The 13,627-nt window shown below is 45.5% G+C and overlaps 1 protein-coding gene across 1 annotated transcript in view; it reads right to left on the bottom strand.

The window, feature by feature from the left end:
• The window catches only part of fgfrl1a (fibroblast growth factor receptor like 1a), a 56,314-nt gene that overhangs the window by 23,051 nt on the left and 19,636 nt on the right, over positions 1-13,627 (bottom strand). The window contains exon 3 of the mRNA XM_079269041.1: positions 10,434-10,706. Coding sequence (XP_079125167.1) covers positions 10,434-10,706 — 273 coding nt within the window. The remainder of the gene's footprint in view (positions 1-10,433; positions 10,707-13,627) is intronic.

The raw sequence follows: 13,627 nt of genomic DNA, 5'->3' as shown, positions 1-13,627 counted from the left end.
TGTGTATCAGTTTTCAGCATGCTGTCACACTGATCAAACTCCAGGCTGATAGCAGAGGCGCCGCTGAACCATCGCTGTGTTTGCCTAAGAACCATGGCGGGAAACTGTGCGCGCACACACACACACACACCTTATCCAGAGAACACAGCGAAAACACATTGCGCATTCATTTATGTGAAATATAACGCAGTGGAATGCAGCGACATTATACAAGCAAGCACACGCAGACACGCACACCTGATGGCTCCGAACAAAACCCGCCTGTTGGAGCTCATTTCTTGTTTTACAGCAACATTGTCTGTTTCAAATTACATATAATTTCATTTGATATTTCAGTCAGCAGTCATTTTCTGTAATCAGTATGTTTTTGTCTGCCTTTTTTTGTCCTTCACCTCAACTATGCTAAATGTTAAAAAATACGAGCGATAAAAGCATCTTTATCAAACTTCCCGGAGCTGAGATATGGCTTTGAAAAAAACAACAGTTTAGTCAGTTTAACAGTTTAGTCGACCCGCCTCCTGCAACCACATGACAAGAGAACACCGAATAGTCAACAAGGCTTCATCCAATCCAGATAAAACACTGGCTTTGGGATACAGAGCTGAAACTCTGATAAACCTTTTGTTAAGTGGAACAAGTTTTTCCATGCCTGCTGCATTTTCTCGACCCTCTGAATGCGAGCGGGGTTTCTTTTTCCGTTGCATCCCGCCTGCTTGTTGTCAGTGAGGTGGGTTTGGAAAAGCCAGATGTGACTGCTGGAATCTGAAGAGCGACAAAAGGAGATGAAGGGGGGGGGGGGGGGTCTCTGAGCATAATTCGCTCTTCACGTCGTCATTAAGACATCAAAGCGGCTGCAGAAGATATAAGGGCTTTTTTTCAGCGCTGGCACAAACGCATTCTCTGGGAGAAGAGTAACGAATGAGAGCGAAGAGCAGGAGAGAAAAGAGAGGGAGGAGGAAGAGGAGGAGGAGGAGGGATGTTGCGTGTTGAAGAACCAGTCTTTGGCTTTGATGACGGCGCAACAGCGAAGCAGCAAAAAGCAGACAAAAGTTTCTAAAACTTCAAAAGAAGCCTTTTTGTAGCGCAGGTCTGCTCTCTTTCGCCTTGATTCCTCCTTTCTTTCCTCTCCCTCCTCTCTTCAAACATGTCTTTGCTAATTGCCAGACCCTGTTCTGCCCTTCGCAGGCTCTCCACTCCTCTCAGGTCTATTCAGCAGGGGGGGGGGGGTTGTTACGGCGGGGAGGCCTAATAACCCGCTCTGGGGAGGAACAATGCCTGCAGGGCCAGCGACAAAATCCCAGCCTTAATGAGAAAAGACTCCTTCAGCGAACAAGCAGGTCTGTCAATAGACTGGCCCGCTATTGAGTTACGGGGGGGGGGGGCACAGCGTGTGTGTGTGCGTGTGTTATTTTTCATTGTTTAAGCCGTGGGTGCATCTGTCTTTGTCTGCGATAGAGACATACAGCAATGAAGAATGAAATGAAAGAAAATCAAAGTGAGGAACAGGAAGAGAGCGTGTGTTCATGTGCGTGTGTGTCAGCGTTAGTGTGTGTGTGAGTCGCTATACCTCCTGAGGGTAACAACAGTGAACAGGACAAATCCTCCAGACCGCATAATGGCCACTAAGCTGTCTATTCAGAAGTACACAGCCCCCCTGCTAACGGCTCTGATCAGACATGAATAACGACACCATTCACACTCAGAGTCTTTCTTACTCTTTTCTCCTCATCCATTTATCTATCTGTCCGTCCGTATCTTTCTTGGTCACAATTATCTACAGTAATATCCACATTAAAGGGACATTTATCAAAACCTCTGCTTGTCTTTGTTTATGTTAAAATAAATATATCAATGACCAACATATGGTACGTCAGACATTTATCCCCCTTTCAAATATTGATATTGGCATTAAAGTCCTGATGTATCGTTTTATCTATCTGTTCCTGTTTGATGAAGTTTTGACGGTGTCCCTCCATGTCGTGCACCCTGTCTCTCCCTCCTCTTTCTTAATCCCTCTTCTCCTCTCCTCTTTCCTCCCCTCTCCACCTCTTCCTCCTCACAATCATTTTTGCATCGTGTGTGTGTGTGTGTGTGTGTGTGTGTGAGGTGTTGGAGAGGTTAACCCCTCTGCCGTGAGAATGCAGAGTCGTTGCAATTGCGTGTGAGGGATCGGGAGTTATGCGGCGAAGGACGCGAAGGATTCCTTTCAGTAGTTGGTGGGGTGGGGCTTTGGGGCTTTGGGGTTTTGGGGCGGTGGTGAGGTGTTTGTTGCGTGAGGGGGTGCAGGACACATCTCCCTTAAAGCCACACACTGAGAGCAGTGAGTGTCTCCTTGAGATGTGTTGATGCCTTTCACATGCATGAACTCTCGCTGCTTGATCACCGCCTCTTCACTTGCTTGAGTGCTAAAGTTGAATGAGAAATCATTTTCGAGAACATGTTCAGTGATGATCTAGCTGGTATGACAGACAGGGATCGCTCCATACGCTTATATGTTCGTACAAGTGGACGTCTGATGTAAAAGCAGTCGATGTAACCGGCAGCAGACTATTTGAAATACTCTCATCCGCAAATTACCACTCCCCCCCCCCCCCTCTCTCCCCCTTCTCCCATCTTTTGTTACTGTTGGACAACCACTGAGGAGTTCTGTCTTAATTACGTGAAACTAACTGAGGAACGGAGATACTTTAAGGCAGCCAACATCCTCAAACACTCACTTTCACATCGTTTTACTCTGGTTTGGGGACAGACTGTACTTCATGATATGAGTAATAGTGCACCAAATGGCCCATGTTAAATTCTGCTACATTTGTTACTTATTATACTTGTATTTTGTGCTCAGAGGATGCCCGAGAAGCCAAAACACACACAGGGAAGTAAAGTTACACCTCATATTAGCTATGGGAGAGTTGCTGTGGAAACCCGGAGTGAAAACAGGTTTGCTTTAGACTTTGAGAGCAGCTGGAAACACGAAGTTGAAGGCAAATTCCACCCTAAAACTGAATTTACTAAGAACAGTGAAGGCAGACACCAGGACAATACGAAAAGCAGGAGTTGGATGACATCTTGTCAAAACCATGTCTATATTTGTTGAGTAATTCAAAATCCACAAAAAAAGAAACAACACAGGTGGTGCAAAGTGGAAGTGTGTTCCCAGCATCGGAGACCCTCGAGTGAGAAGAGCTGGACGATTTGGGAAGCTGAATTCAAGAGATTTCAAGCCTCAGGGAGATACATCAGCATTTACACTTTCCAAAATCATTGACGACGTGTTCGTTACTTCTGTTTTAGGGTGGACTTCTCCTTCAGAAGGACTCCAGAAAGAGGGCCCGCTGACTGACAGATGGCATCTCGTACGGAGAATTGAAGTTAAAGCTAGCAGAGGGTATTTAAGACCCATTAGGGGTCTATGGGAGCTTGACTTGGCATACAATCAGTGGATGCAAGCCACACGCACACACACACACACACACACACAGATGTAAATGGAGCATGAAGGCAAACAGAAGAGGGAAGAATGAAGAGCTGAAAGATGCTTGAGAGAAAAGACATCTTCTATCGGCTGGTGGAGCGGGAGAAATGCGACCACGGGGCGGTGGGGAGAGAGCGAGAGAGAGAGAGAGAGAGAGAGTTAAAGTAGGTGAGAGGGAGGACAAAGAGAGACAAATCTAAAAGAGAGAAGGTGACATGGTTCAAGAGGCAGGCAATGGGCAAGCCCTCAGGGAGAGCGCTGGGCTGTGACGCAAATTTTACTTTTAGTGGTCAAACAGTGGAATATTAAAGTTGCGGGTCAGGTGATTCTATTGGGCCCCAAATTACTTTTTTCCCCATAGACTTACATTGGGAAAGAGACATCTATGAATAAGCAGGTAATCTTCTTTCATGAAGGTAAATCAAATTCCCAGTGCGAACACTTGAATAGCCCTTCCTTATTTTCATGTGAATGAGTTGAAGGCGGCTCTACGGGCACCACGATGCTGAAGATCGCTGGAAGATCCGGGTGATTTTATCTGAGTTTTACGTTCGGAAGTCAAACCTTTTTTTTTTTGCTCCATGCACTACCGAGCAAGATTCATAGGAATGAATCTACGACGCCGTCTGCAGTTCTGTCATTGGTGTCCTTGATATTTTGTTGATGTTTTTGACGCTTCACGCTTCAGATGTTACGGTGGTTTGACAGCGCACCTGTCAATCAATCGGTGTGGAGATACCGCTTCCTGTCTTTGCTCTCTTTGTGAAGTTTGAGCTTCCATATTCAGCAGATACGCCTCTCTGTGTTTTGGATACAAGCGTGACATCTCAACCTGTTAGGACACGGGATTTCCAAAAACTTCCATCGAGATTCCTTTTTGTTCCCCAGACTGGTTGACGTCTTCGGACTGAAGCCAGGAAAAAAACAGAAGCTTTATTCTTTTCTCTCTCCGTGTCTCCGTCCTGTCCATCGTCTTTCCGTCTCTTCGCTTGAAGTGAAACGAGGCAGAACGAGAGGATGTGGGACAGACAGCCGTGAAATAGGGGCCTGGCCCTCCGAGGAGTGTGTGATTTTGTTCACATCTGTCTGCGATGTGTGTCTGTGTGTGTGTGTGTGCGAGAGAGAATGGCAAACTAACCAAATACTTTCCTGTCCTGTCTTGTTGATATTTCCAGAAAGATGCAGCACATATGTCTTTGTGTATCCGAGATTGTTTGTCTCAACTGTACGCAAGAACAAGTCTGTAACTCCACAATTCCCCCATGCTCTTTCATATGAGCACATACGCACACGCGCACACACACACACACACACACACACACACACACACACACACACCAGCATGTTTACATGTCAGATCTCCACAGTGCCACGCTGATTTCCAGAGGAGCAGCTTTGTCTACCTCTCTGTAAGGGCGGCATGTTGCCACAGCAGGAGGACCAACATGAGCAGAACGGATGTGATGCAGAGCGGCATGACATGAGTGCGATACAGAAAACATTTGCACTCACTCTCAATTCTGTTATAACTTTCTCGAGCTGAAAATCAATCATCCGGTTTTGTCAAACTTTCATCAGTGGCTCCAGAGGTTATGCCTTCAAAAGTAGTGTTTTTAAAAGGCGTTCCTGAGTGCTACTCGTGCAAAGATGCATGATGGGTGTCTTATGAACAATTCCTGCCATTGGCCTGTTTTTTTCTTCATAACAATGCCTACAAAAAGAAACAAACATGTGAAATACATCAATTGAAACAAAATAGTAAGCTACAAACATTGAATTCACTGTATTAGAAAACCAACAGCAGTCAGAAAAAAGTGTGGACTGTTTTCTGCATTTACAGTCTCATCAGTATCATAAATAACATTATCGTATCTTAAAATAAAACAAAGGTGAGGAGGACGTCCAAGGATATTTTATCAAGGCAACAGAAGTGAAGGGAGAAACACTGGAGAGAAACTTCTACTTGGGATCGGATTCAAGGCTAGTAAAGCCAAACCGCTCGATGATTTATTTTTCATGTTCTGTAAATCATGATTGAGACCCCCCCCCCCCCCCCCAAAAAAAACAATCCCCTGTGAGGCCTCAAACCCTCAACTGAACACCAACTGAGCGGTTCCTGCAAACCAGCGAGCTGCCGCTCCAGGTTCCCTCCATGCATTTTTCTGCCATTAGTGAGAAAGCGCTGTGTGTGTAACATGAGCAGAAGAATCTTGCAGTAAAAACACTAAATCCACAACCCACACACACACACACACACACACACACGTTCATAAAAATACAGCAAGACAGGCACAGCTGCCCTGCTGTGTTTGTAAGAAGGTGGGTGAAGGGAGATTGAGTTATTTGAGATAGTTTTTAGGCACTGTGCAATTACACACTCATACATTTATCTGTATGTGTGTGTGTGTGTATGTGTGTGTGTGCGTGTGTATGACTCATACCAATTAGCCTGCAAACCTTGGCCACCTCTACATCCTCTCCAGACGAGGCACCAGATATCTAAATTAAAAACTGTGTAACGTGAGAACACAAAAACAGTGGAGGTATCAGGATGGAGGAACTGAGGGATCGAGATGACGATGTTGGTCTGCAACCTGATCTGATGCGTGTTTTGGCCGACAGACAGCTGCAAGTCTCACACATGCAGTGCAGTAGAATGGAGAGAGAATAAACCTGAATGAAGGAGTGGGATTGTCTGCTTGAACTGGTAAAAGCAGACTGGAGCAACAATGTAAAACCGCTTAGTCGGCATGTAACATCACATTGGACGGTCACGGCATACAGGGCTGAGCCGTGTGATGTCAGGATGTCAGACTGTATTAAGTGATAATAGATTTTAGTTGAGTTCAGCAGTGTTCATGGACTACGCCTGGCATGAAACCGCAGCGCTTAATACGAGAAAATGTAGAACAGAATCATTTTAACCGAAACAATCCTCCTCCTGTTTTGTGTATATTTTCCATTTGTCAGGTTTCATCCCGTGTTTCCATTTTTCTTACTTCAACATTCATTATGTATATGCCGCTTGACGAACATAAATCACGCACACGCTCATTTATTCAAACAAACAGTGTGTCTATGTTTAATATCTTTCTCTGCTTCTCTTTTACTCTTTGTTCTGCAATTATGGCCAGATGTCAGCCGCTGCGCCAAGCTCTTAAATCACCACAAATCATCGCACCGTGTCACTTATGAAGGGACCTGCACGCGCACACACACACACTCACACACACACGCACACACTCACAAAAAGGTGTTGATGAACATTTTCATTAAAAGTCAAAACCGCATTTTCACATTCACGTGCACTAAAAATACACGAACACACACACACACACACGAACACACAACGCCAAACCGCTTCCTTCCGTCTTTCTTACGCACGGCTTCCAACCTCCTGACACGCTCCCATTGTCGCCACATCTGGTTTGAACTATTAGTTTTCTATCATTCACTCTTCTGGGAGGAGGGAAACTATTTTAGAATTTCATACAAGAAACAACAAAAAGACAGACAGCAGAGACAAATAAGATCAAGAGAGAGAGAGAGAGCGAGAGAGAGAGATAGAGATAGAGAGAGAGAGATAGAGAGAGAGAGTGGGAGGAAGTAACGAGAGCTCTCCTGGCCTTCAGTTTGTTGAAGGACATTGATGTTATTTGAGCAGAAAAAAAAGAAAAAGCTCCCAGTTTCACTTTACTGGTGGTCCCATAAATCTGCATACACCTACGCACACATAGCCCTCAGATAAACAAGCGCACACACACACACACACACACACACACACACACACACACACACACACACACACACACACACACACACACACCAACATTTGCCAACCTACATACAATAAAAGAGCAAATCTTCTAATTTTCCCCGGCAACAAAAGCCTGCCTTCACATAAAGCCCCGCCTCTCCATCACTTCACTGGGCAGCGGTACGGTGGATGTTTTACGGTAATCAAATGCCATTACGTGCGGGGAAAAATGGGGAACTGGGAAAATATTGATACAAATTAAAGCGCGGCCGGAGAGAAATGAGCCGGGCGACGGAGGAAGGAGGAATGAGATTGAGTGTTAATAGGAAAAAGGTGTTGAAGACACTTTGGGTTAGAAATCGAGAGGGAGAGACACTAAGACGCAGGTGTGGCCTCATTACAGTGAAGCGGAGCGGCCATAGAATAATTACCTCAGGACCACACAGGAGACGAGAGGGAGGAGGAGGAGAGAGATGGGAGGAGGCAAAGCAAAGCAAAGTAGCGGAGAGAGAAACACTGCACAGAAAACAAAACCAGCTGATGAACAACACAGCTTTGAACATCATCGCCTATGCAGATTGTTCCAGCTATGAAAACATGGCTATCCACGCTAACTGCCCCTCTAAAGAGATGCCGTGCCACGATTCCTGGCTTGAATTACAAGGGGGGGGGGGTTCTCTGAAGGTTAACCTGGTGGAGCACAAACTATCTGTGGGTACCGTTTGTGCAATTTGTGCAGAAAATGTAGTGATGTAGCCTCGAGTTTTCTGATGACAATTTTGACCGGAATTTGCGTCAGTCGCCTGTCAAAATAAAAGCTCTTTTCTACGATTTTAAGTCAACCATTTAACACTTTTAGGGTTTCATGCTGGACATTTTTGCTGAGTCTGCGAACAGCAAAAGTGAGAGTGGTTGGTCACCGCTCTGAGATGTGTTCATCTAACAGCTCACTGCGGCTGCTCCTTCTTCTTCCATTACTCCCTGCGACATGTCAAACTGACCCGCTGTCACGATGAACGATAACTCGTAAAAGGTCTCATAAAAAGTTAACTTTAAACAATTAAAATGACATTAGGTACGCTCCATATGTTTAGGAAGATAAGGTGTCATACAACTGATCTGTTCAGAGCAGCTACTACCTTATTTATTACAACTACATTTAATAAGCTTTTACATTTACGTTCTCCATGTGTGTTTGGGTGACATTAATGTAGGTGGTCATGAGTCAAAGAAGAAATCTTTGAGGATGAAAATATTCCTTATTTTGCATGGTAAGGTGCTGATTCTCAGCGTCCAATCAGAACGCAGATGATAAAATCCTGCTTTGGTCATGTGGGTTCACCCAATCCATTGTGTCTGAAGCATCTGTGTGCGCACGAATGAAAGGGACGGTGAATGAGAGGGGGAGAGAGGGAGAGAGGGAGACAGGGAGAGAGGGAGGCAGCAGCTGTCTGTCTGGATGACCTCAGCAGCAGCTGCTGCCCCCCCCCCCCCCCCCCCCCCCGCCCCGCTGCCCTCTGTATGCCAGCTCGTCTTTGAAGTCCGAGTCCAGAGCGATACAGCTTTGGATCACTACCGATCATCATTACTGCAGAATAAAAGCGCATCATTCACCGGCAAGATAACGCACCAACGAGGATAGCAAATGTGTTCATGCAACTACAAATGGAAACGTGACAGAAAGACAAAATGTTCTTTTATGGATGTTCCATTAATGTTGTTTAAGCATCAACACTATCTTTAATACTACTAATTTAGACTCGTATTGGTAATCCCAAACATCATCCTGTTTTCTACCAGCTGTTCTTTTAAGATTCGCACTTTGTTACAAAAATGTTCTTCACGATCATTTAAAATGCAGTAACTATCGGCCGGTGATATCTGTATCACAGCATTTCACTCAAGGCCGTCTTTGAAGTGCCGACGGCGGGCAGAGAGAGATGCTTTAATCAGACTTTCTGGAACGCTGGAACCTGACACACACACACACACACACACACACACACACACACACACACAGTGCGGCATGTAGACAAACACATGGAATGATGCACACACACACACACATGGAGGGGTGTAGACACTGTAGCACTCAGACACACACTGACACACTTGTCTTCCCTCCAGGTATTTTGTTTACATGAATAGGAGTTGAGGGAAGCAGCTATTTGAGTCTCAATATAGAAAGAAACACACCTGTATTTGAGCAGCAGGGTCATCAGAGTCCATAGGGTCACAGCCTCAGCTAACGGCCAACAAGTGTTTGTCTTGATGACGATCAACCGCCTTTTTTAAGACACGCAAAAGCTCCAAAATTCACAAGAGGGATATTTACTGCGTATTTAGAGTCGTAGAACTAAACGCTTGTGTTAAACACAGACCTTACATTGACTTCCACTGGATACACACTTTGACTCTGCACTCTATACACACCCAGAGATACTGACAACTGACTCAGCTTTCTGAAGGCGAAGTTGGAAAATGATTATGTCGGAAAAAAAAAGATAACAATGTGTCTTTTATAGTTTGGGACACGCACACAGACTTGACATTTCATACTACACTGACACAATGTCCTACACACAAACAAAAGCATCTTCTTTAACAAATGCCTCATTCATAACCATACAGGTACGCACAAACACAACAATGTGGTCTCACACACACACACACACACACACACACCGAGCATAAAAACTCAGACAAAAGCCGTGCTTCCCGTGAGGGGAACTACACAGACCTCATTACTGTATAATGGCCCAACCAACCCAAGCTGGCTAATTATGTCCCAGAAACTCACACAGCAGAGTCAAAGGAAGCAAGCAAGCATGTAAAAAGTAAAGAAAGACAAAACTAAAGACTGAAGTATGTGTAATGAAGGAGAGCAGATGCGGGTACAAACTTAAATGAATGGGAAGCAAGCGAGAGAATGTTGAGAGAAATAAAAGAGCAAAGTCTTCATCGTACAAACACACACATAAACACACTGCTTCTACAAAAGACTCAAGTCCTCCTCCGAATCAAGTTCTACGTGTGACCGATGTAGATTTAGTAAGATTTACTAAGTGTACTTCGTTGATTTATCTAAATATTACACAGCACAAGACTCTAGGAAAAACAAATCATTAGAGTTGTTTGATCGCTCATAAGTAGTATATCAAGTCTGTGCAGCTGAGCCAAACGTTGTCTCGCATCACTACTCACCGATAACGATGAGCGTGTAGTTGATGTTCACGCTGCCGAACCCGTTGGTCGCCTTACAGATGTACGTCCCCGCGTCCTCGGTCTCCACCTCTTTGATGCGCAGCCCGTGCTGCAGCACCCGGAAGCGCGTCCAACCGCTGTGGATGTTGCGGCCGTCTTTGGTCCACATGATGAGCGGCGGGGGGTCGCCCTCCACGGGGCAGGGCAGCTTCATGGTGCGACCCAGACGGATGCTCTGCCGGTGGGCCACCCGCTCCGACACCCTGGGCGGACCTTAAGCGTGGGGGAAGGGAAGGGAGAGTGTATTGAGATTATGAAATCAATAAAGACCTCCCTCATCAGCCCAGTTACACAAAGCTGAAGAAATCAGATGACAGGAAGTGTAAACAACCAGCTTTCTTGAGTGCATGCAAACCTAAAAATGACACATTTGCTTCTCGTTTTTTTTGGAAGAATTAGGCGTGTTACCCGCTTTAGGATCGAGGTTCGGATGCCGATTCTTCATCTCCACCTTTGCAGCTACACACGCTCTCATCCTCACCACTATTCTAAGAACCAAAGAAGCCTCCAAATATGGCATTTAACACACAGGTCCTTTGACCTTTGAGAGGTTCATAATGGCTTGGCTTAACGTTGACATTTTATCACAGACAACAATAGAGTCCTCGGGGAGAAAACACAAAGCCGAGCTAATATCAACCGAGATGTCGCGTCGAGACGTAGAATCAGGCGTGACCGCTCAGTAGCCGGTCTACTGTGAAACTGCACACTAGAAAAACAGAGGGAGGCGAGCGAGCCGGCTGATTGACTGGGAAAGGTGGGAGGAAATTGTGGGGGTGAGAGAGAAAGAGAGGAAGGAAGGAAGGTAAGAAGAGAAGAAGGGAGGCAACGAGGGAGAGTGGAATTTAAGGGAGTGAGTCTGAGGCGAGAAAGGGGGATGAAATATGGCCGAATAGGGGGAGCAGGACAAAGGAAGACAAACAGGAAGACAGAGAGATGCAAGCAGGGGGAGGTGTGGGAGTCACAGTGTACATCTCGTCTCATTACTCCACCTGCCTTCAAACAATACGCTCCAAATATAGCAATAACAACACATGACAGGCCACCATGGAGCCAACAAAGTGTCCTAACACTCTACAAAAGCCAATTGTATGGAAACCCATCAGAAAACAACCTCTTCAGGTCACGTCCTGTCGAGTAGGAAAGATTTAAAAGAAGGACAAAGGCTTGATTTCAACAATGTGCCTGATAAAGGCTTATCTAGAAGAATACACACGCTCCGATAAGGATTATAAACATATCACCTCAACTATAAACACTTGCGGTGAGTTTCCTTTGTTGCCCCTTTTTGTCTGGTGCTTATCACAGGGAAGTAGCACAGCCTGGTGCCTCTAATGTGCCCTTGTGATAAAAGGGTTCAATAAACAGCTGTAGATTTGTACTATTTTTGTTTTTTAAATCAGCTTTTTGGTTGTGGCTGACGAAGTGTGACAAGGTCTGTTTTGAGTGGCGGTTGTGGTGGATGAATGGGTCAAACGCAACACTTTCACCCAGTTGACCGGAGTTTGTGTCCAGTCAGCGTTTTTTAGACTTAGCTGACATCATTTTGAGTTTTTTAGGATGTATAATAGCTGAATAAGGCCATTTGAGGAGCTAGAACGTCAATGCAAAGATGGTGGCGATCGAAGCCCCCCCCCCCCCCTTTCATAAGCCAATGGGTGACGTCACGGAGACTACGTCCATATTTCATACAGTGTATGTGAGTCCAAAAATTTGGACACACACGGATTTCGTTGCAATCACCATAGCCTTTATTTTTCGCAATTCTTTCGGAGGAACTCGTTAACTCGAGCAACAGTAACCACCACGGCGTCACAGAAACGCGTGGCTGCCTTCCTAAAAGGGGCTCAAACTCCAGAGAAAGACTTCACATCGTCGGCCAGCTGTCAACCGTCCCCGAAACAAAACAAGGGCCGTGATTTATTCCCCCGCTGTGCGGCTGTATATGTCGGAGATGAACACGGTTAAGTGGAGTCGTATACGTGAAGCTGGTTATAATAACAAAAGGAGAACAGTTACAGTAGTCTTCCAGCATTCTTTCTGCCACGACGGGAGAGCAGGAGGTGGACACAATGATGGATGGATGGAGGTGAAATGTGTGAAGTTAGTCACACAAAGGGTATTCACAGGAGCCTCTCCTCCCTCCATCCTCCCTTCATCCTCCCTCCATCCTCCTCACTCCTGGACGGGGAATGTGTTCGTTCAGCTGTATGGCTTTCTCATCAGGGGCCAGCCAGCTCACTCCTTCTCCTCTCTCTTGCTCTTCCTTTTAAAATACTCTATATCTCCCTCTATTATTCTCCTGTTCTTTCTAAGTCCTGTTTCTTTCTCTCTCTTGGCCATGTCTCCCACTTTCACTATCTTTTCCTTTCTTTAAATACTGTGTCCCTTCAATGTTCATATTTTTCTCTTTCGCTATATTTATTTCGTCTTCTCTTTTCTTCTTCCAACAGATTGAAATCTCATTCCCTTGAACTCTCACTACTCCCCTGCTACCTCTCTCCTTCTTACCCTTAACCCCTCGCTTCCCATTACTGCCTCCTCTTCTCCCCTGTCACCACTCTTTTCCTCTCTCTCTTTATTTTGCTCTCTCACTCTCTTCTCTTTCATCACACTCATTCACACCATCCTCTTCGCTCAGTGCAGTTTCTCTTCTTCCTCTCTGTGATTTAATGGTCTCCTGCCTTTTTCGGATCTGCGCTCTCACACACACACACACACACACACACACACAACTTCCCCAGTTTCTTCCCCAGAGGATCGCAGGAGCAGGACCTCGAACTGAACCTCTCCACTTTCGACAGTTAACCTCTGTTACGTCTACCTCCCCCCTTTTTCTTCCCTGACTCCCTCTTTCCCCTATATGAAGGGAACACAGACCAGCAGTCTCCTCTCCTCACTCCCTCCCTTCCCCTCCCCATCGTCCTCCTCCTCTTCCTCTTCAACGGTCCATGACCGAAGTAAAGTCTTTTTAAATCTCTCTCCAGGGGTGAAACTGAAGAGAGTAAAACATCTTTTCCTCTCTTTCACGAGACACAAGGTCAGTGTGTGTGTGTCTTTACATGTGTGGGTCATTTTTTGAATATATGTGCTGTTGAATTTTTTGCTACACATTTAGTCAAATAAAGCTAATT

Source organism: Melanostigma gelatinosum (genome assembly GCF_949748355.1).
Source record: "Melanostigma gelatinosum genome assembly, chromosome: 5".
NCBI lineage: Eukaryota > Metazoa > Chordata > Actinopteri > Perciformes > Zoarcidae > Melanostigma > Melanostigma gelatinosum.
The sequence above is the reverse complement of the archived record's forward strand: the minus strand, read 5'-3'. Positions and strand labels throughout refer to the sequence as shown.